General features: G+C 43.3%; 1 protein-coding gene across 7 annotated transcripts; it reads right to left on the bottom strand.

The window, feature by feature from the left end:
* Positions 1-294: 294 nt before the first annotated feature.
* Positions 295-23,763, bottom strand: LOC120956037 (FHIP family protein AGAP011705). Of its 7 annotated transcripts, none has more exons than XM_040377412.2 (11): positions 23,565-23,763; positions 21,782-22,611; positions 9,594-9,796; positions 9,233-9,517; positions 8,758-9,154; positions 6,715-6,915; positions 5,563-6,610; positions 5,316-5,494; positions 4,513-4,831; positions 3,134-3,172; positions 295-2,041 (listed from the first exon to the last, which is right to left on the bottom strand). In XM_040377412.2, exons 2-11 carry the CDS (start codon positions 22,010-22,012, stop codon positions 1,542-1,544), a joined length of 3,402 nt encoding a protein of 1,133 aa, XP_040233346.2. In that variant the 5' UTR covers positions 22,013-22,611; positions 23,565-23,763; the 3' UTR covers positions 295-1,541. The 7 variants fall into 7 exon arrangements, with proteins under 7 accessions (XP_040233346.2, XP_040233347.2, XP_040233345.2 ...); XM_040377413.2 differs by having other exon boundaries at positions 21,782-22,598; XM_040377411.2 differs by having other exon boundaries at positions 21,782-22,561.
* Positions 23,764-24,477: the final 714 nt, after the last annotated feature.

The raw sequence follows: 24,477 nt of genomic DNA, 5'->3' as shown, positions 1-24,477 counted from the left end.
CTGATTCCGATCCCATCTCCGAAATCGATTCCAGAATTGGATTCAGCATCGGCTCCGGAACCGGAATCGGAATCGTCTCTGGAATCGGAATTGGCTGGAATCGGACGATTTAATTCCATTAAGATTCCGTAGCCGATTCCGGAAACTGATTTCGGACCTACTATTTGGAATCGATTCCAACTAAAACTTCATTTTTCCATCACTAGTAACAACTGTAAAATGATGATCACGCTTTGAGCTATCTAAAATCGTGATAAAGTTTCTTCGGATATCAGCAAAGTAATACAAACGTCCAACGATTTTACTGCTCCTTTCGCGCTTTGTTTTATCCAATACAATCAAACAATATCTTACTGAATATTTTGCACGGAAAAGAAAGAAAGAAAGAAGCTAAAACAAAATTTCAAAATTACTCCAACAAAAAACGCTCGCTTAAAACCGAAACAAACAAAAGGAAAATCAAAGGCACAGGAAAAGAGGGCAAGAACAGCCCACAAACAAAAGTGTAGTAAATAAACAATTATAAATAGTTGCATAACATTATGTACACGGGCGAGCGGGACAGGGGAAGGTATGGAACTGGGGCCGGGGGGGATTGAGGATCGAATTAGGTTTGAATTAGCCTATAAAAGTTGAATTGTTTTCGTAAAACAAAAATACATCGACATTTGATTGGTGCCAAACACGGGAGCATCTTCCAGCGTCTAGATGTATATATTAACGGTTACCCCCATTTTATATTACCCTATACAGTATATTAGTACAGTTACAACAACAGGTTGCAATAGTTTCTCTTTGTTTGGCCTTGTTCGCTTGTTCGTTAGGATAGCATTTACTTGTTACACTAAACGGTAATAATGGGCGCGCCCCTATCAATATTGCGAATTCCGCATTCGCAACGAATAATGGTACTTGTAAAAGATTAGTTTTGGACATTTATGTGTTGTGTTGCGTAATTTGTTCGTAAAATGTTCGAAAAAATACTCCCGATAAAAAAGAGTGCGTTTAAATATCATTTTGGGATCGTCTTTTCGACGGAAAGTTTACCACCAATGGGGACAGAACAAAGGGGGATTTAAAAATTGGCGAATTATTCTTTAAAAAAAAAGCAGCAGACAGGTAAATTCGCGCGATTAAATTACTTTTTTGTTAAATTAAAGCGGTTGCCCTACATTTAGAAAAGACAAATTTTCCTTCTCCACTATTTTACTTTTCTACTATGTTCCTTCTTTTTCCTTTCTTGACTCGTTTGTTTTACAAACGATCCCCTCCCCTACCTATGAACTGTTTTTCTAATATAAGGAAAACAGTATATCATATTCACAGCTACTAGTTATTGCTAAATAACAAAACACATCTACACACACGCTTATTATGCCTTAATTAAATCACAAGCTTTTTTCTTGGTTAGATGGGGGAAGATGGGGGAATAGGGGGAGCGTTTACTTAGTAGTGCGCCGCCGTTCGCTTAGTATCGTTCGGTTAATTTAATTGTAAATCGTTGTTCTTTCGCGACACACATCTACGTCGTACTTTCGTTTTCAGCTAGCAGTTCGTGCCGGTGGCTGCTGCTGCTGCTGCTGCTGAACCTGCTCCGATAGCATCATGATGCACTGTTCCTGCGTTACCGCGGACAGCTCGCGCAACCACTCGTCCAGCAGTACGGCCCCGATGGCAAGGTTTAGCTGTCGCTCGCTGCCCACACTGAAGCTGGTCAGCCCGTGCTCGAGGCTGTGCGGGTGCAGCGGATGCAGCAGATCGTTACCATTCGATCCGTTCGATACGTGACCACTTGGTGCGTTAATACCGCCGGCCTGCAGTGATGACGTATCGATCGACATGAACTGTGTTTCTGCTTCGCGCGATTCCCGCCGGGAGCTGCCAATAAGTAGACCGCTCGGTGGCATCACGGACGATACGGACTGGTGCTGGTGCTGCTGTTGTCCCACGGGAGAAGGAACGTTCATCGATGCGGGTGTGTAGGATTGGGGCTGCTGTCGGCCGTTCGGTGAGTGGTTTAAACCGTTACTATTGCTCGATCCTGATGAGATTGTGTGTATGTGTGTGCGCGTGGGGAAGGGGGTAAAATGTAGAGTAAATATAAATTAAAGCAAATTCGTCCTGTAACTGTCTGCAGTAGGAGTAATATATATTCCATTGGAAAAGAAACAGCACATCAATTCGTTAAATAGCATAGTGGCTAAAATAGAGCGGGAAGGGGGGAAATCATCTAGTAAAGGAAAGGAAGTAAATCAACCAACGGGGAACGGTACTGCCGAACGGGGATATCGAGAGGGATAGGAGGTTAGTACGCATAACACTAAAACAAAAACGGCTACTAAACGTTTTGGCACATTAAACAACACACACACACTCTACTAGCAGCAAGCAATATGTTTGATTAGAATATTAAATATATTAACTCACACTACACACATGCACACACAAATTAATAGGTGTTAGGATGATGATGATGATGATGAACCGAGCGGAATGTTAGAGAACATTTACCATTAAGTAATGGTTATTTTCAAGCACAAACACAAATCATTGCTAATCGGTTTTAAAAACATGAACGCATAACGGACACATAACACTTGAAAACGGATGTAATGGAACGAGGGCCTTATGTGAATAGGGGTTGTTATATGAAGGAAAGGGTGGAAGGTTTCTGAATTTATATTATTTTCACTTGCATAATATTTATTATATTGAAGTATACAAATTATGCTGATATGTTTAATTTAAAAGTTTTAAATCATTATATATTTTAAAAATAATTTAAACCATGCACGAGCAAATTGAACTGATATAAAGTTGCAAGTTTAACAATCAAATTGAAAACAATACAAAAAAAATGCTAAAATATTTCATCAACTCTTTAAACATGCAAATAACCATAAAAGTAGCAAGCAATTAAAAGGAGTAAAAAAGACAAGCAGCAAACACTGTTCAAAAAAGGAAACAAGCTAACAAACAAATAAACGCAATTTCGAACAATAAAACTATACGTAAGGAACGGATTCAGTAGTTATGTGGAACGGAAAGGGGGGGGGGGAGAGGAGAACGGCATAACAGATAAACAACAAGAAGAACAACAACAACAACAACAAATAAAGGGCATGATATTTACCGGTAAAAAATTCAACTATCTGTGCTAAACCCGATGAAGCTGAATGAGGAGTAGAAACAAACAAGATGGATATTGATATGTGGATATATATATAATTAGAATCTTTCTCACAGAATACAACACATATATGTAATGTGGAAGGAGTTGATTTGTTTTGGGTGGGTGGTTGGGTGATGGTGGATATGATATGTTGTGATTGTGAGCCAAACAGCAAGAGCATCCTGTTCCTTTCTCTCTACTAGCAACGTTTCTCTGTTTGCTTTCCCCGCTTGTGAGAAGAGTGTAATGACGCGTGGAGTGGAGTTAGTTGGTTTTCTATCAATTATACGCAACATACAGTAGCAGCAGTAGCACCAGCACACAAAGACGAGGTGAGTGTCAGTATAATTGGGCGAAAAAGGTGAAAAAAGGGACGACGAGCGTAGTGTGCATTAATGCATTTTGTTGAGCGAGTGTTTAGATACAGTAGATACGGTCGGCAGGGTTGATGCGCACAATATCAACCGTTTTGTGCATAACGCGAAGCGTCATGTGAGTTTAGTGACATCGGAACATAAGAAGCCAAGCGGAAAAAAGGCAATAATCTCGCCCCAAAAGTGACCGAGGCAAAGAAAAGAATGAGAAAGAAATGGCTACAAAAGTAAGACAAAAATATAAAACACAACACAAAGAGCAAAATATACTACGCGAAGAAGGAAAGAGGAACCAAAAAAAAGTGATGAAAAGTAGCAGCAATAAAACTGAAATTATAAACTTTTACACATGCCCTCCCAATAATTAAGCCTGACACGTAATCGTGATGGGAAAACAAAAAAAAAGAAACAAAAAGCATTTATAAAGGACAGAGTTAAGTAACAAATAAAATGGAAAGAGAGGAAAAAGCCACATTCGATCGCCGCAAACCAGCATGAACAGTTGATCGATCGAGCGCGAATGTACCGACTGGCTGTGAAGGAGAAACAAAAGCTGCGTGACGGTGATGATGGCGAAAAAACAAAACAGAAACAAAAAGCAAATAGAGAAACAGAAGCAGTGAAGAAAGGAAAGTGTAGTAGATGATGGAGCGGAGTCGCCTTCCTCTTCTTCGACCGGTGATTGAAGCATTCCGAATCGATCGTATCACACAAGCACATCACACCGTCAGAAGAAGAACGCTAATGAGCTGTGAAATTGAAAGCATCATAGTGAGTTGGTACAGAAAGAGTAATGCCAGAGTGAGAAAGAGAGAGCGAGAAAGAGATCAGGAAAGGCATGAGGCATAATACTATTGCGGTGCACTTTTTGGCTTTTCCCTAGTGTAGTGGCTTCGTTCTCGTGAGGCTCGAAGAGAACGAAAAGGACACATTGAATGTGGGGGGTGTTAAGGCTGCCCAACTTACCCACGGAGCCGGGCCGCCGGAAGATGTTGGAGAACGAGTTGCTGATGCTTTTGCGTTTCCCGTCCTGCCGCTTGAACGGATCGTACGATGAGCTGGGCGTTAGCTGCATCGGTGTCGTTTGCGACAGGCTGGACGTCATGGACGAGCCGCCACCGTTCAGCAGCTTGCCGCTAGCGGCCGACTCGATCGCGTTCTTGCGCATGTTCACCAGCCGGAACTCACGGTCGACCAGGAACGACCGGGCCATGTCGACGATCTCGAGCGATTCGTCCGTGTCCGGCAGTTCGGCATCGATCTGTTGCTTCAGTATTTTCAGCACCTGCAAGGGGAAAACGCCGTAAAGAGTTAGTGATTTTATTATAGCGTTACGTTACAGCATTGCGTTACATTACAATATGACGTTACGTTACAATATTACGTTACATAGCAATATAACGTTACATTACAACATTGCATTACATTACAATGTAACGTTACTTTACGGTATTGCGTTACATTACAATATAACGTTCCTTTACGGTATTGCGTTACATTACAATATAACGTTACTTTACGGTATTGCGTTACATTACAATATAACGTTACTTTACGGTATTGCGTTACATTACAATATAACGTTACGTTACACTGTTGCATTACATTACAATGTAACGTTTTTAAGGACTTGACGAATCTTTTCCTAGGAATATCATCATCCTCGGCTGCGTATTTTTCGATCTTACTGCGATAGCATCATGAAGTTAAGTTGTTTCAGTGGACCACTCTTTCACTTGATCGTACCAAAATTCTTCAAAATCTCTTACCTGATGGAAGGACGGTGTATCGGACGTAGTTGGTATATCTGGCCGCAGCAGTATAGAGTGCAGCAAAGGTAACGGAAAGAGCGTCAGGTGAGTGATCAATCCAGTGAGATGCAAATTCACATACAGGCAGTTGCTGGTAAACGTTTGCAGCTTGCCCCAGATTGCAGTTAAAAAGGGACCTGTGCAAATGAATCCAACGAGTTAGAAGAACACTTTTCACTCAACGAAAAAAAAGTCGCCTATTTACCTAAACTAACGGTCCCCTGAGCGAAAAGATCCTCCGACAGATCCAAATCACCGATCGGCTCCTCCCGCACGCTCGACACCTTCCACGCATCGATACGCTGCTGCTGCTGCTTCAGCTGTGGCTCCTGGGGCATCGTCCCTGGTGCCACCAGGTCGTTGCTCGTTTGGGAGAATACGTTTAAACTTTCGTACCCACTACTATCACCGATCGATTGCAGGCTATCCAGCTGCTTGCCACTGGACGTTCCGATCGAACCACCACCGAACATTATTGCACTCGACGCCGACGAACTGGTTCCCGTCACTGATGTATGATGATGATTCTGTTGCTGCTGCTGCTGCTGCTGCTGCAGACTATCACCACAGTCCCCGATGCCAGAATCGATCGAAAATTCGCGCAGAAAATCTTTTATCATCTGCACCTTCAGCGCCCGCACATCTTCCGGATTGACGAGACTGTTCTGGCCGCTGCTGCCCACGCCGCCCCCGCCGTTTGCCGCTACGTTGGGCGCACCCGTAAAATTGGCTTTACTTAGTTTTTGGTAACGATACACGTTGTTCCACTGATCACAGGCATGCTTGCATTGTAGGATCCGGTTGCGTGCATCGAGCAGGTACGCCTGGTAGTTCGCCAGCAGCGTTTCGCCCGTCGTCGTGTTTAACCCGTAATGGTTCCAGTTGGCACCGATCGTTTTGCTAACGTTAAGGTTGGCACTGCTACTTCCACCGCGCTCGGTCAGGGTGCGGTGGTTACCCAACGCCGTCGCTACAACCGCTGGTTGGCCGGCCGCAGCACTACTGGCACCGTTGCTGGCGAGCCCCCCATTGTTGATGCTCAGCACGCTGTTCACCTTCTTCATGATGTCGGGCGTAATGTTGAGGAAGTACTCGACGGCTTGCGTGTACGGATCGACGCGATTGATTTTGTACCGGTGCGATATCGGTACGTGCTTGCAGTGCAGCAGGTACTTGAGCATCAGCTCGAGCATAATGTCCTCGCAGTTTAGGCTGAGCAGGCTATCGAACAGCGATAGCGTCACCATACAAAGCTGAAGAGAAAAGGGAGCGTAAAGAAAAGGTGTAAGGTGCGGTTTAGTTGTATTTAAGGGGTAAGCTATTTTATTACGCAAAAAATGCGGCGTGCTGCACTTACCCGCGAGTCGTTACTGTTTAACCGCTCAACCAGCACGTCCAGTATGCGCTGCCCGTCGAACTTTTCCTCGTCCAGCAGAAACCGAATCACGATCTGTATCAGCCCCGGCTCGGTGATCGACCGTACGATCAGGTCGAAGTACGCCATCGCGGACACCTGCGACTCAACGTTCGTCTGGAATTGACCTTGCCCTTTAAATGTCTGGCTTACCCACCACAGATAGGCGGTTTCATTTTTTGGTTGGAAAGTTGTGCAAAAGAGAGTTGTCGGTTGTTGTAGGATGAAAGGAGGAGCATGGGTGTGGTTGTGTGTGTGTGTTGTTTGGTTGCGAGGATTGTTTTGGTCAGTTTGTTAGACATGCAGGTTGTTATTATTGTTTCCAACGTTAATATATTTCACGTTACGTCCACATTCCGCACAAAGAAAAAAAGCGAAAGGGCGACAAATAGCGATCGACGCATTAAAAAGTCCAAAAATGCCCAAAAAGTTCACATGCGGAAATTCCCCCATGTAGCAAACATTCACAGCAACACATTCGAGGCCCAAACAATCAAAAGGCAACGCGTATCAATATATGACAATGCAACGGCAACATCGTCGGTGTGATAATAATTCCGTTTGCGGCACGGAAGTGTTGAGCAAAAGCCGAACAACGTAAAGCAGAGCAAAAGAGCAAGAGAAGGATTGTGAAGCACGATAAAATCACCGCAAAAGTGTACAAAGGTGTAATATTGAATTGATTATTGGAACAAAACGGTCGCGCAATGTTAGATCATAAGCGCAAAAAGAGAAGAAAAATACAACAAACACATTGTATGTATGATAATAAAACGGAAACAGTAAAGTTGTGAAAGAAGGCAACAAAACGACGTCGAATGGTGATAAAGAGATTGTTCGAAAGTACGGTGTAAGAAGGGGAAGGAGCAATTTGTAATGAAAAAGAGAGAAAGAGAGAAGAAAGTAAGAAAATAAGATAATAAATTAGAGAAAACAAAATAAGAAGAATGAAAAAAAAACAACACAGATCCATTAGTTCCGGAATGCAAGCGTGGGGGAGTGACGCTTTATGGGGTTTGGTGGGGAGTAGGTTCAACACTCAAACACGTTCAGTGCCCAACAAAAGGAACAGATAAAAACGCAACACGACGATAAAAAAAACAAAGAAATGGGGGAAAACAGTGAGGTAACGGAACACAGAATTAACAGGTAAAATGAGATGGGATACACTATCAACCGGTCGATGATTGAAGGGGGGGTGTTGTACAAAACCGTCGTACAGGGATAATGTGTCTTCAAATAGCGAATACATCGTGGGGTTTGGGTGGGGGTGTACACTTAAACTATTACTAAAACAACCGATAACGAAGGCTCATCGATCGTATTATGGGGGATTGAGTGTGTGACAGTGTGAGTCGTTGTGGTGAATTTAGAATTTCCCAACTCGAATGCGTTGTGTTTGTGTGTGTGCTGTGAATGTATTGGCTGTGTTGTGTTTGACCCATTGCAGGTGTTCTAGCATCCATTTAAACATAACAACAATCTAACACCAACTTAGCAATTTATATACAAAGCTTAGAGACCGCATACAGGATTCACCGCCAGTAACAAAAAAAAGGAAAACAATACAACAGAATCCCAAATAGTAGTGATAAAGCGCCAATGCAACAGGCGGAACGCGCTGCGCAACAAACACCGCCGTGGAGTGTGCAAATGCAAACACACGGCAAATGGTAAATAATTGTTTCTCCATTAGCGTGAGCCATCGATGCCGTGCCGACACTCTTCCCCCATCGGTGTGCTCTCCCTGTCGGGGCCCGTGCGGACCGAGCGCGGCTAGATTAGTAACGCTTCGATTAATTCTCCGGATGAATAAAACAATGCGATGGAAAGTTGTGGGCGCGTAGGTGTTAGCGGGAGGGAAATTAAGGGGGACGATAAGTAGGACGCAAACGCGAACAACAACACAAACGGGGGAGGGTTTGCTGGTGGAGGAATACCAGGGAAGGTGCACCGTGCATGAAGAAAGGAGCTCTATGCCATTACCTGCAATATTGCCGGCCCTAGAACGGGCACCAGGAAGCCCTGGTAGAGAAAATCGAGCAGCTGCTGGCGGATCATCGTATGCGCAACCTGCACCACGGCGTTGCAAAACTCGAGCGAGTTCATGAACAGCGTCAGCTCGGGCATCTCCGTCACGTCGTCCGTGGTGATCCGATACCAGTCGACGGTTTTGATTTCGATCTGGTTGGGCAGGCGCGAGTACAGCCCACCGAGCCCGGTCACCAGCACCGGACAGATGGACGAGTACGTCGCAATGTACGTGCCGACGTTCGAGTTCTTCTGCGACAGCGCCATGCAGAGCAGCAGGGCGTCCCGTGCCTGATGACCGAGCGACCCCTCCCGGTGGACGTACGGTATCAGCAGCGAAAAGATGATGAAGCTGAAAAAACGGAAGAGACGTGAAATAACACCGATCGATAACCTTTCTCCCGAGCACACACAGTTTCGGTATACTTACTTCGTGTGGCCACCGTTGCTAGCGTGGTGGCTTTGCTGCGTCTGCGTGGTGGAGAAGAAGAACAGATCGAGCAGGTGCACGTTCTGCATCAGCACCACGCACAGCTGATTGAGCAGTATCACCAGCCGCTTCTCGACGTCCGGCGGATAGATTTCGTTCTGGCTCGAGGCCAGCAGCTTCAGCAGCGGCCGGAGAAACGGTTCATGCACCAGCAGCTGATGGCGCGAGTGACTCACCAATTGCTCGTACAGCTTGAGCTGCTCCAATCGGACTGCGTTTGCGTATCTGTCGGAAAGGAAAACGTTAGTGTGATTCTAGAGCGACACATTTGAAACGCGTGATATGAAGCTTTCTCCCTTACCGGCCCGTCTTGATGCCCCACTCGTACAGCTTGTCGAGTAGGTTTTCGCTCAGCAGATGCTCCAGACAGGGTGCCGGCGGCGTGGGCTGTCCCGGCAGGCTGAGCTTGTTGCAGTGGTGCAACTCCACCAGCAGCAGCGTTACCATGTGGTCTAGATGTGTCACCACGCCCAGCACGTCATCGTGCGACTGGCTGCGATAGTTCTGTATGGGATATGGAGAAAGGCAAAGGGAAGGAAAGAGAGACATTAGATTACATTGTGTAGTGTACAGTGGCTTTCAGCATTAAATTGAAAAGAGTGTCAAATTAACAGAGCATGGACGAAAATCAACATCACAATGTTAATGTAGAAAGGCCCCACTTTAATTATAGGCCACATGGCAAAACATGGAAAGCAAAAGTGGAACCACGGCATGGCACAGCCACCAGAACAAACAAACGGCGCTCTGGTGGCGCTATGCGCGTGCTCGATATAATTTTTATTTAATTTGTTAATAAGGAGAAAGCTTCGACAACACCACGATCATCGTCATGATCATCACCAATGAGGCTTCAATCGGCAGTAAATCACGCTACCCCAACAACGCCGCCCATTTCCATGCGCTGGCGTCGTGCCGGTCCTGTGATCGTGAAGCGCGTAAATGCATAATTGCAGGCCAATGGTGGCTGGCTGGCTGGTTGGCTGCCACTAATCGAAATCCAAACAACTACGCCCCCCGTCCTCCCATTCCAGTCCCACCGGGCGACTGTGTATGTAGACCTTGACGAAGGTAAAACAAGGGGAAAAACAGAGAAGCAAAAAAAAGCCAAACGAAATCGAACCCAATCGGAAAGATGAAACCTTCCTTCTACATGCGTACAAACATGGGTTTTCTTCTCCGCGCCGCAATTACAACTTCCCGCATACAATATCCTGTGTCAGCATTTCTCCGTTGGTGGGGCGGCTTGGCTGAAAACGGACGCGCAAAAAATGCTGACTGTGCATCAAACATTGTTCGACATTGTTGTTCTGCAGCAGTGTCGGCGCTTTATTTTTTTGTTTCTAGTGCACTAGGTTGCCCTGTTGTTTGTTTGTTGTTTGCTGTAGGCTCTTGCGGGAAGTACACTCTGAGTGCATCCCCGCTCATACTTTCTTTCTGAATGAATGTGGTTTTGCAAGCACTTTTTGTTGGTGGCTTGCGCTGTGTGCATTAATGTGGTGTTAATCATCACCGTACACTGGGTGGAACAGGTTGTCTTCCTGTAAGCTGTTTTTTTGTTGATGTTGTGCTTATCAAGCAGGGCTGCGTGAATGGGAAGAGCCCTCTTACTTTAGGGATGTCAAACTTAAATGTTTGATTCGTCCGATTCTTTAAATGTTTTGGTAACAAAACTGAAGTTCAGTGGCTGAAGGATTCTCATTCATTCGTTATGTTTACATGCACCGAGTTTTACAAGGTGGGATATTAACCGTTTACTCGTCTTAGAAAGATATACACCCATAATAAAAGGTAGGCCTTAGTAGAAGTATATAGCAACTTGAAGTAATAGCGCTGTCAACATACGTCAACAAACGTAACTGTGTCGATCTCAACGTATTGACTAATGTTGATAACTGAAAACTAATTCAATTCAGGTCTACAAATAGCTCAAAAGCTCCAGAGCACAAATTGTTCAACAAAAAAGATGCAGAAGAGTTATAAGGATAGTTTGTTAGGTAATTATTTGACAACCATAAGCCTGAGGTTTGGGACTAGGAACTCATTGCATGTTAAAAGAAAACTCTTTTTGTGAGACTCAAGGGAACGGTGGCTTGGGTTGTGGGGAACAGAATAGAATATTTATAGAAGATGTCATAGATGTCAACAATAAAGTACTTAAAGATGTCATAGATTTTATGTAAAAAAAGATTGTTTGAGTAATATACAGTGCTGCAAAATATTACTGTCAATGGGGCCCTTTCCGTTTGAAGCTCGTAGGCTGAAATTTCAGCCTGTCAGCTGTTTGCATTGTAAAGCAGTTTTCGAGCAGCTATCTAAGTGAGTATAATATACAGGTGGGCTTATCCCAAGGTGTATGAGTTTAGAAGGCTGATTTTTATCGCTTCTACTTCTGAATGAAGATTGTAAGAGTGTTTTGAGTATTCGTCAAGCCTCCAGAAAGCTCGTTGGAGCAAAAGTTTTCACTCGTTCTGTCAAAAAGTGATATTCAAAATTGGTTATAAAAAGGTGCTATGAGACCACCTGGACTACATACACTTTGATTCCAGATTCGATCACCTGATTTCTTTAATGCACCTTGGGATAAATGTAAACAAACCCGTGTTTTCGAGCAGGTACTCGAATCTAATTCTAGCTTTTAGGCAAAAATTTTCTAGACTGAAAATCGCAGGCTAGTTTTTTGTGTGGTTTTGTATGGATTGTTTACATGATTTCAGCCTCCAACTGTCAAACTCCATACAAAAAACTAACTAGAATCGTGAAGGCCCCCAATGTCATAAAAAAATCTGACTGAAAAAAGTCCTATCACCAGCTGCTATCACCAATAGATGCTAGGTGACATCTTAGCAACCAACACTTGGTCAGTCACTTTGTGATGACTTTTTTTACTGTGATCAGTTCCACAAAATATGACTGACATAGTCATGACAAATTCCGACACGAGCTCACGAGTGACATGGTCAGCATCACGAGTTTTACTGTCATGATCAGAGGTGAGACTCAAACAGTTGGTGCCGACCATCACATGCTTGATGACATTTTTTGCATCCAACTCTTGGTCAGTCACTTGGTCGCGACACTTGCTGTCGGTGATAATCAGGACATCTCAAAGAATAGTAATGCATTTAGTGTTTGTAGTAAAGTGGTAGAGTCGTCAAATCTCAAGACCTAAGCTGAGCTACCCGCAGGTAGGTCTGACAATTATTCTATTAGTAAATCAATAAGCCAATTAGTGACTGATACAGGCGAACATCATCGACAACAGTTGAAGAATTTATGATATTTTTATCCATATAATCATATTGATGATGTGTTAGTATGAATTTATTTAGTTTAAAGATACTATTGCACAGCGAATTAATTACTTCAAATTAACTAGATTTGATCAAATGTACTGCCATACACATTAGCAAAGTAACAAAATTAAAACAATTGTCTAAATTAATTCTATCTGATCATCAAGAAAAAATCAGCATTCTGACCTTAATCTCAACCGTTATGATCCCTTAATACTCATCATAACTCGTCATCCCAACTCTGGACGCGCGACGCATCACCGTGCGCAGAAGCAGCATGTACAGTTATTCAAAAATATCAATCACATAAGAAGACGACAGCAAAGTCCTCTAACACTTTTCCACTTTCCACACCAACCATACACCAAAAGGTAGCAATTATCGTGGGGCACCCCATTATGCGAACGATGCGCACCGGTATACCCCTGTCTCACACTAGCCGGAGGAAGGTGTGCGAGAGAAGCGAATTACACACGGCTTGATTACGCATCATCATCACGCTGTGATCGCATTTCTTCGCGCCTTAATCCACGTGAGAGAGACACAGACCCAGCAGCGGTGGCCGTGTCACATTAAGTGGCGTCCGTGTGAACGTGGGGTGGCTGTAATCCACCCCGAAACACACACACAAAGAGCGTGGGATGTGTTGCGAATGGCCACCACAACTGGCAGCATGATTTCTTGTATGCGAAACGTTACGAAAACAGATTTCGATCGATTGCAGAATGGCATTGGGCGAGATGGCGAGAGGTTGAAAGGCCAGCAAATTGCAACGGATTAGAAGGACAATCTGTCCAGAAGAGAGAAATTAGAACACGTAACAAGTACCGTGGCAAGATAAGAGTATAAAGCCAGTGTTCACTCAGCCGCTATTATCACTTTTTGCCCTTATCGCTTCCTATTTGTCTGTTAAAAGAATGCTTCGGATGGCATATTAGCTCGGTGACCTAGGCAGATAGTTTCAGAACCGACAGAGTTTGTGCGACTTAATTTCAAGCTTGTGGCGGAGAAGAACGTGCGTCAAAAAAGCATTAGAAAACAAGGCTTTACCAGCAGAGGGTGAGGTTTTTAAACGCCTCCAAACAAATTAAATTAAAACAGCACCATAATCAATGTTTGCAACAAAATTGTGGGTCCTTTCAGGTCCGCGCCTAACTGCGTACCACTTCAATATTGCTGCCAGTGCTGGGATGTTTTGGGGGAGGGGCTGATGGGTTAATTAATCACTGGAGGCGAACACAACGCAACTGATTAAAATTATTATTTCAATTACCATTTAATGGCGTTCTTTCATACACATCAAACCGAACGGAAGCCGGAATGTTCCCACCAGGTGCTTGGCTGTGGTGCCATGCCCTAAATCTTTTGCAGGGCTTGTATTTTGCAAGCTTTAAATTATTCATCAGCGATATGCTTTTGGGGGCGAAATGGTATCCGGATTGGTGTCAGCTACTGCACTACTGGCCGGGACGGGCCGGCTAATTGACGTCGTGCGATTCGCATTGTTGTGTCCCACAGGGGGAAAAGAATGGGAAAATTCACAACGAATTATTTAATAAATTCCACCTTTTCTGTAAGCTGTTTAAAAAATACATATTCTATTTGTGACTTTGAGCAATCGGTTGCTTGTCATTATGACACAGAGCTACACATGAATATCATTGAATGTTTAATTATCACTGGAGAGTTTTTGTTTGTGCAACGAAGAAACGTGATTTCAGGCATATCATTTCGTTTTCTCAGTACATTTTTTTGGGTTGTGAGAGATTTTGGCAACATTATTTCACTACATACCACACACTTGATTGTCATTCATTACATTGACACCAAGCGAGAAGAGATCTTTCGGTTGCAAGAGCGTTTCTGGCCATTGTCTCTTACGCCCGCACAACACACTACACAATCTTTAATTGGAATCATCGCAACTCCTCTCCTCGGCACTGTGGAGAGTGTGGATCAAAGCTACAGTGCAAACGTCATCGACGAAACAATGGACGAAAATTAAGGCAACAGAAAAGCTGCAATCAAAGGTGTGTAAAAGGTTGCATTGGACGTGCGGGGCGGCTTCTTCATGGTGATGTGCTTCACGTTACCGCACCATCCAGTGTTACCGCATTTGTGCGCACCACGAATTTGATCTGTATATGGTGGTCGCCCTCGCACTAGCTTGGCTGGCAGATGAGCAATGGATCAATCTTTTTTTTTCTTTCCTTTTCATCGCCGTTACCACCTTTCGAAGGTTCCGGAGACGGTCGGTCGGGGTCGAATGTTCAGTGGGTGCATCCATCGCACGATTCGTACTTTTTGGTATGAATTGATCCATTGAAAGGGTGAGCAGCTCCATTGAGATCCATTGACGGTGAAAGTGCTGTTTTATCGATTTCAATAAAACCTTTTTTGAATATTTTTTTTTTCAATTTTTACAATCACTCAACTTAATCAAATAGAAGCGGAAAGTAAAGGAGATTTACATACAGCTTCAACAAATATATAAAGATAACATCTAACATGAATAACTGGAGCATAAAGAGAACACTGGGAAATTAATAAGGATTAATTTTTATACACGTTTAACATCGTTCAATTGGACCAGCCCTGTAGCGTTGGCGGTAAACGCACAGCATCGTATCGACCAACGGCGATCGTCCAGCGATCAAATCTCGAATAGCACCCCACCCTAGATGAGGTTGTGTAATAAGTATATTAAATTGAAAATCTCTTGCATTTAATTAACATTCATTCTCAGCGTTCTTTATGAAATCGGTAATATTTCAGGTATCAGTTATTTATAATAAAACAAGATGGAGGCGGACGTGATGATTCTACTTTCAGGTGAGATCATGTAAAGACGATCTGTAAATCTGTATCTCTTTGCACATAATTTGTATTACCAATAATTGAATTCAGATTCTTCCAACCAGCAACCTAGGAGGAATTCAAGATACCACAATGAATAAATTGACTATTTTTACATTATTAGCTATTTTTAAATTGATCTTCTGTCTGATACCTTTGTCACACAGAAGCGGTTCTAGCTTATTCAAGTAAGGTATAGCTTGACATGCATGTTTACGATTATTAACGATTATCGTCCAACGAAGACCAACTCTCAGGAGCAAAGCCAACCCATGTTTGCTAGGATCATAAATTATTATTTTTAATAAAATCAATTTAACACAGTCTCGCTCAAAAATATGAAACGGGGAATAAACATCTGAGAATGCAGTGATTGATAAACAGAATCCAAACCCAAGACCAACTGACGGATTTAATGCACTGGATAAAAAAATCCAAAAATCCTGCGACCGCAATCAATGCATCCAATTCATGCTCATCCGAGATAGGTAATAAAAGAAGGAATATCACGCATTTCTATTCATAGCACTTGACATTTAACGGGCTAGAAAGCGTACACGTGTTATAAGGAAAGTGTCAACGGTACAAATAAAATGCGTGAAAAAGAGGAACACATTCTTCCCACAATAGAACGTCAAGCGCAATAGTATGTAAGCTCTAATTGTACATATGAATAAACACTTGCATATCAAAACTCAACGAGGACGATCACTTCAGTGTGTTGTTCTGACGAGTGTCCATTTTAGGTGGTACGAGAAGCTAAAAAATATATTTGAACCTTCGCCCGAAGATATACAACAATCAACAATCTTATTTAAATTGGATATAAGTAATAAAATGGATAAGTGAATGAGTAAGCGGATAAAGTAGGAACCGTGTTGCATTGTAACAAAAAAACAGAAATTCAAATATGATCTTATCCTTGCTAACCTTCAGATGCATCAAATTTAATATAGATATGTAACAACCATTTTGCTCCACTTGCCATACCTTTCGTGCACCTTTCCTCTTTTTGCACCTCTCGCACAAATTATTCTTCTCCGCCAACGCAACACAACGCGTTCTGCACCGCTGGAGACGAGACCGATCGGACGACCGAGACGAAGACGCAGAAGATGATCGCGTGTGGCGTTTGGTGAAGAAATTTCGCGACGCGTGGGCCACCACCACCACAGCACACACAGACACAGAGAGACAGACAAACACGTACGCACGATGGTAGCAGCTCTGGTAGCTTACTTCTTCTCTACCCGATTCGAAAGTAAACCAATGTGGCACCAACCGGCCCGCACACAACGGGCACGAGATCGCGCATTTTGCTGCCGCGCCACCGAGATCGTGCACGCATCTTACCATTTCTCGGCCAGTGGATCAAATGCGTTCGAAATCTGCAACCCAAACCCACATCGCCAACACCCTTTAAAAAAAAAACCCCCACCCGGGGAAAGAAATGCTCCAGCGTAATCCTTCGTCGGAAAGCAGCAGCTCTCGACGGGTGGTGAAAGTGGTGCTCTGCTTGGAACGCAAAATTACTAATAATTCGACAAAAAAACGCTGCACCCAGCAAACCCATTGCATGACAAAATTGAGCGGCACAAAAACACTTTTTGCCCGTGCAGCATTACACCGCGCTCACTTCCGCTGGAGATTGGTGTTTCGGCCGTTGATGTATAGGACGGGGGGAGGGAAAGCAGGAGATTTAGCTTATTATTCACGCTACAATTAAAAATCTCTTTGATCGTATGCGGAAAGAAACGATTGTTTTTGGTCGATAAACGTGTGGGTACGGTATGGGTGGATAGATTTCACGTAAGAGGATAAAGTGTTTTTCACACATGGCATGCATAACGGATGTCAATTATGTGCTGGGAAACGGTCGATTACTAACGTCCAGCGGAAAGGCTGGTTAATTATTGCCGAAATTAATAAAGGTTTTGCTTTACATTTCGGGTTTACAGGCCTTTAATATTCAAATTATTTACAAATTTATTGTAAAAATGCTATCTAAATCAAAACCTCGTTCTGATGAAATCATTCAAACGAGATGTTAAAACAATTAGATGAAACTTTCATACGAGAAATAGTTATTTTAAGTTACATTACTATCGACCTCTCGCAGGGCGGTCCCGTGGTACAGTCGTCAACTCGAACGACTCAATAACATGCCCGTAATGGGTTCAAGCTTAGAATGGACCGACCCCCCGTAGCAAGGATTGTGACTATCCGCGGCTGTCCGTGGTAATGAATTGAGTCTTGAAAGCTTGTATAGGCCGACATGTCCGCTTATGACGTTACGCCAAATAGAAGAAGAAGTACTATCGACCTCTAACACTTTGACGATTGATTCCAGACAAAATACTTTCACAGAAATGTTATGAATTACATATTGAATTTCGTAGCTATTAAATTGAATAGAATGAAAAACTTAGCTGGGTAACTTTTAAACGGTTATCTATTTTACAAATGATCAAATAAAAACAGCTAATCAAATGAAACATGATATTAAAGCAGAAAAAAATAGTTAAAATTATAATACCCCACTACATCGAAAGATTCGAGAGGAAACGTAAAGAGCTTAAGAAAATATGAAATACTTAACGTATCAAGGAAAAAGATGGGAAATAAAGTACAAACTTAAAAGCGCAGTCATATTAATATCAAAAGAAGAGATAAGAAAGAGCAAATAAAAAAGCAGGAAGGAATAGACAAGCACCAGGAAATAAAAGAAGAAAAAAAATAAACAAAAAATATCAAAACATGAAAAAAAACTTGACACAACGTCAACAACGTGAAAAAACATATGTGTTATATAGATTCCATATAAATTGTTTTGAAATGTATGAAAAGGACATTATTATATTTTTTTTTCGTTTTGTTAACAACACACCATAAACATCGCCTGTAGGGAACAGATTGCAATAGGAAAGGAATATTATTTGCAACAAAGTAATTCTCCGTACGGAAGCAGCCACACAGCATTCTTATCGTAATCTGTACCAAGTAACAACGAACGCATGCCTCCCCCCCCCCCTCCCTCTTTGACCCCAACCGGTGCCCAGTGTCAACGGTACCGGTCCTTCCAGTGCGGCATTTGTGTTACGCTAATCCGGATTCGGAACTGGATTGTTTACGCAACGTCTTACGCCGCGAAACGATAAGCCCCAGGACCAGGAGGGAAAGCAAAACAACAACAAAAAATGAAGGCACATAGCCAACATGCTCGACCGGAACAAATGTGGCAAACAAGTTTGGCTGGGTTTCGTAGCAACAACGCGCCGTTCAAACAAACGCTCCAGCCAATAGGAAAAATTGCAATCAGAAAGCGCAAAAATGTGGCGCACAGGAAAGTGTACTGAGAGGGGGGGGGGGGGGGGGGGGGCGAGCCCGCGGGGAGGAATCGCATCACTATCGCATCACATTCGCATTATGCCGGTTCGTGTGGTGCATTCGCGTTCCAACATCCACCTATCGGACGGATGGGCGACGACGACGACGAGGTTGACGATGCGACGCACAAAACTGTCGATGAAAGTAACGGAGCAGGTGTGTGTGTGTGTGTGGTGTAGGGTTTTTTGCGGTTGTTATTGCAGCAGCAGTGCCGAGATCAACGAACCGCGAAGACCACGCGCACACCACACACCACGTTGTTGAGATGGCATTTGGTGAATGTTGTTTGCTGTTTGGTGGCTGCTAAAGGCTACTTTGCCCACTCCTTTCTCTCTCTCTCTCACACACACACACACACTCGTGTGCACCCCTCAAAGTAGGCGAGGAATCAATCTCGGGGCGGAAAACCCAACTTAAGACAAACGCGCACCGGTCCCACGTGGATCGAGAGGGATTGGCTGCCGCGAAACGATTTTGATTGACACGCGGCGTACCAAACGCATTGACGCAGGGAAAGCATTAAAAGTGCCTGGGGGGGATGGAGGGGAAGGGGGCAGGTTTTTTTGACGCGCTCTCCCACCGGTAAGCGATAATAAAGTGCGCCAAATTGGAATTTAAGTGAAAACGGAAGGAAACACCTTTGTTTTTACCTTCCCTAAGGGGTTTTCATACCGGGCCGTGTGTCTTAAATGGGGGCTACTTCTTCTTGAGTGCTATTAATTAAAGGTATCAGCAATAAAATACGTAATCAAATACGTGCATCTGATGGCGGAGGAGTTTTACCGTAAATGTGTATTACTTCATTTACTTTCTTCACCTTTAATGGTCAACTGCACGGACCATGATAATAGTGTGGTTTTGTTTTTATGGAAGAAATGGACAATACAATACATTAATCAATACTTCCAACAATACTATAAAATCTTGAAAAATGTAATTGAAAGTAACGGTCACATGAATAGGATTGATGCTAAAATACACATTTGATTTGTTTAAATTTTCTAAACAATGACAATGTTTATAACTAATTCGATCCGATGTGTGATCATAATAGTTTAACCTTTCAACTGGGCCAAACCCACCCTTTTCGCCTCCCTGGACAGAATTATACATCAATAAAGGTCAAAAGATCCACTTTTCCTCTGTATGTACAAAAACCATTGCCTAGTCTAGACCTGCCCCAGCCCCTGGATGGGTTTGGCAATTTGTGACTTGGTGTTGGTTTCACTGTAATGCAGTATGACGAAATTTGAACCCATGGCGTTCGTTGAGAACTTAACGGCAATACCATGGAATCAATCTCATAATGTGTTCTAGTTCTTCTTCTTCTTAGATAGAGAGGAAGGATTTATCCTCCAGTATTCTATCAGACATAAGTCCGATTTCGCATATTTAGAAGCTTACTTTTTCTTTTATAAGCTTCGACTATCTGGAGTCATTTGCTTTTAGGTCGTACTTGTTTTTGTGAATAAAAGGTATTGTGCCGATTACGGAAGGCAGATCCACCCAGCATTATCCCAAGTCGCTTGGAGTCGTCAGGAGACGTTCGGAGTCGTTCGGAGTCGTCCGAAGTCGTCTGGAGTCATCCAAAGTCGTCTGGAGTCGTCCAGAGTCGTCAGAAATCAGCCAGAGTGTAATTTCCGAAGTCGGTCCGAAATTATTTGAGTCGACTCCGGATTTTTGCCAACTAAACATATAACTAAATAGAACATATCGAACTGGAAGAGCAAGAATGGTAAAACGATAAAACAAACAATAGAACGTGGTTCCCATTTTGCCGAAGTCGTAATCGGACTAACAATAGTTGGAGTCGGATCGGCGTCGTGGGTGCGCTCCAGAAAGTACATCACTAGTTCTAGTTAAACGTACATAACTTGCAGTTCAGACGAATTTTATCCCGGATCAAATGGATTGTTCGTTTCTCACATAGTTTGCAATGGCAAACATTAGGCATTTGATGAAAACTTCTTAATAAAATCTTCTTTTTTTATTAAAAACCTGTCAGCAATTTATAAAAGTGCTTTTTAGAAGCATTGTTCTCTATATTTCGATGGTATACAGAAAAAAAATGCATGGACTCTTACAAAGCCGAATGAGGCAACATTCCCGTCCGACTCTTCCCTCGGTAGAAATAAATGACCAGCTACATACACAATGACGTGATAAAGGTCTCATAAGTCTATATATCGTCCATAATCAATTCCCAGTATAAGAGAACCCCAATACACTGGGTTTTTTTTTCTAAAACAGTTCTGAATCGTGATAACTGTGATGGAAAGTCCAGCGATAACATTTTTATCTGCTACCATACAACTCTTTTGAAAGATATGCCAGACTGTCCTTGCTGTAAATGCAACAACCAAAATCAGACACAACTTTCAATAGTCACTGAGTCTGATTGTACCTAGCAATGATTCATTTCTGTATGATAAAGTTAAAGTTAAACGCAGATGAGTTGCCAAAACAGCGTTCAATCCAATTTCCATTGTTTCTTTGATGCAACAACCTACATAGTCAGTCTTTACTAGTCCTTGCCAAAGGTCTGGATGGCAAAATAATTCATCCAGTCCTTGCGGGACACACCTGCGCCAATACTTCAACACTCGTTCTACTCTTCTATATGTATTTTTGCTGGAAAAAGGAAATAAATATTGCAGAATTCTCAGTAATGCACAGCTAATTGACCCGCCTGGTCCAGTGTTTCAAAATTCAAACCTGACCAATCAGTCCGCAAATCGCATTTACTCATCCGTCTTCTAAAGGATAATAGACAGAAGGGATAGAACAACCAAGCCTATTACGTCTGATAATCCATCCTTCTGCCTTTTGCTTGGTTTGCAATCCCCCTGCTTTAATACGCTATACTTCTTCTTTACCATTTCCTAAAACCAAACGCAAAAGATAAACATAAACCGTTTAAAGTGTTCAAATGCAATACATAGCCCCTTACCTCGGACCGCTGTATGATCTCGTACGCCTGCTGCCAGTGGATGCAGAAACTGTCGTAGCAGGCCTTCGGATCGCACTCGGTTGCATCGAACGGGCGAATCACCGACGACAGCCCGCCGCCCCCGGCACCGGAACGCGAGCGGTCATTCGCGCTGCCACCGCCGTTGTTGTTGCTGTTGTTGCCGCTTTTGCTGAAACTTTGCCGCAGCGGGCTCGATCGTAACCAGCTCATTTTGTGTGCGGTTTTGTTGTGTTGCTGCTGTTTTTTTTTTATCGTACCTCTCCTCTGTCGTCGCTGTTTTAGTAAACCATATAACGTTTGATTTCTTTCTTTCGCTCGCGGGTTTCCTTCTTGTGTTGTCTTGTGCCGTTCCGCTAGCGGGTGCTTCCTTTTTTGAAACTTAGGGGTAGTTGTTTCTCGAATCGTCCGACCACACAGTATTTTTTTTCTTCAAACGGTGGTGATGGTGCGCGGACAAGGTGGTTGGTTTGCCGTTTCCGGCTCGGGTCCCGTTCGAATTTTTGAACTTACTCACTCACACTCAACTGCGCTGTACACTCGGATTCGCATCGTATATGGAGAATGCCATGTTACACACAACGGCTCGCAGGTGGCACACAAAGCGCAAGAACCGAACACTCTCTAATCCATCATCCGGCAGCCATCCGGAGTGGGAGTGCGCGGGAGGGGGTAGAATCGTTTAATAACAAACCCCACCACCGTTAGCAGCACACGGATGAGACATCACATTTACACTGTAGTACGTCGTTGGAAAACGGTCTGCAGAAAAAGAAAACAAAACAGCCACAACTGGGAGCTAAAGAAACATTCTACTCAATACACTTGAATTAATTTTATAAACACGCGCTTTTAGAGCCATTTAAAAAGGAAGCGGGAGGCCAACTTGGATCACACTTCTACACACACACACACATAAACGCACGGCGGCGAAACACGGCGCAGATCGCGCAGCAGACGTTGTTGGATGATTTTGTGCAGGTGTCTGAAACGCAGTGCGCATTAGAATACAATGCAAATGTGCGCTCTGCGTACGCTAACGCAAGAAAAACACGCGCTTCCGCAGTGCATTCCGCTGCGTATGCACTTCTCGCTCTTGTCATTCACAGTACAACTAAAGAAGAAGAAAAAACACAACATTCCCGTTACTTGTGTGCACCGTTTGTCTGCACCAACACACCAAGGGGGACAAATGTGTTTTATTTTTCTTCTCTTTATTTAATGGCGAGAGGGGTTGATGTTAATGGGGAACATAGCACAACAATTGAGGAAAAAAAACATACGGTCGCACGCGCGCGCGCACACACTTACTCAATCAAACGCACACTTGAGCGTGGTACACACCCAGCCCCCCCCCCCCCCCCACCACCTCCCTAAGCACATCAAACGACCAGATCTAACCTCGCACGATAAATTCTTTTCCCTTCACACACCTCGATCTTGTGTGTGTCGTCATCATCCTTGGGGGAGATTAGGTCAGCTCGATTGATGGAAAAGGCGTAGTGCGCGTGCAAATTAGGGGTTGGGCCCCCCTTCCCCCCACAGAGGTTGTGTTACTTTTGCCCATAAAATGCACAACACGGTAACGCAGCACGTAACAGAAAACACTGAAATGAACGATTTACACCCTCCAAAACAAACCCCGATTAGGGCATTTGCTTTCTCCTACACGACACATAGCAAAAAAAACACAACCACAGACACACACACACGTCTCCGCCTTCGCAACAACGAGAGTGCACACTTTATCCTATCGCGGTATTACCTCGTACCAGTCGGTGCGGGATGCACCTATTACGGAACTGTGCTTTCTTTTCCCCTTACTTTTCACCAGGGCTGCAAAGGAACGGAACAAATGCGACAACTTTTTTCCTGCGCGACGGTGGCACGGTGGCTCATTGCTGCTCAGGTTTCTTTCGCGATTTGATCGACTGTACCTGACAGCGAGCGAAACCCATGTCCCCCAGCTGCGCGTTTGACACGAAACCACTACCCAAAGAGCAAAACTGTTATGACGGGAAGCAAACGGGCAAGGGTTCCTCAACTGTCAAATAGGTGTTTACGGGGAAACGATGTTTTTTTTTGGAGGGCTAGTAGAAGTGCGCAGTACAATCTTTATTTTTGATGATACGAATTGTACAGGTGTCCCCCGAGATACGACTGTATTTGGGACCGAAAAAATGTCCCAAAGCAAGCCGTAAGTCGAAAAAGTCGTATGTCGAATATCTGTGAATATAAAGTTTATAACCGAAATTGAAGAGTCGGAATCTATGAAATCGTATATTTTATTTAAAACAATATACGATAATGTATTAGTTTTCCTCCAAAAGCCGTTTACACAATATAGATATTCAAGATGGGGGAGTTGTGGAATCTGAGGAAATATGTTTGTATCGGTTATCTGCACAGAAATTCAAAAATATGTATCAATTTCGTTTCAATAACAACTTTTAACTGTCAAAATCAAAATCGTCGTATCTGCGAATCGTCGTAACTCGAGAGGGTCGTAACTCGGGGTACGCCTGTATTCCAAAAAGCTATGGTAAAATATATATAAATGAATGAAAACTACAAATGACAAAAATATAATTTGAAAAATAGAGTAATGAGTGAGTTATGCTTTTAAAACGACAGAAATTGAAGCCCACAATAAAAACCCATTATTAGAAAAATAGCAA

This window comes from Anopheles coluzzii, chromosome 3, assembly GCF_943734685.1.
Source record: "Anopheles coluzzii chromosome 3, AcolN3, whole genome shotgun sequence".
Lineage (NCBI taxonomy): Eukaryota > Metazoa > Arthropoda > Insecta > Diptera > Culicidae > Anopheles > Anopheles coluzzii.
Note: the sequence above shows the minus strand (reverse complement) of the source record. Positions and strands in the feature narration are given on the sequence as shown.

What these genes read in the sequence shown, in the direction of transcription:
- LOC120956037 (XM_040377412.2), bottom strand. Translation starts at nt 22,012, where the DNA reads ATGAGCTGGTTACGATCGAGCCCGCTGCGGCAAAGTTTCAGCAAAAGC. An exon ending in TAAACAGTAACGACTCGCGG is followed by an intron (nt 6,611 to 6,714) that starts GTAAGTGCAGCA and finishes TTTTCTCTTCAG; the next exon opens with CTTTGTATGGTGACGCTATC. An exon ending in CCGGCGGCCCGGCTCCGTGG is followed by an intron (nt 3,173 to 4,512) that starts GTAAGTTGGGCA and finishes CTCCTCATTCAG; the next exon opens with CTTCATCGGGTTTAGCACAG.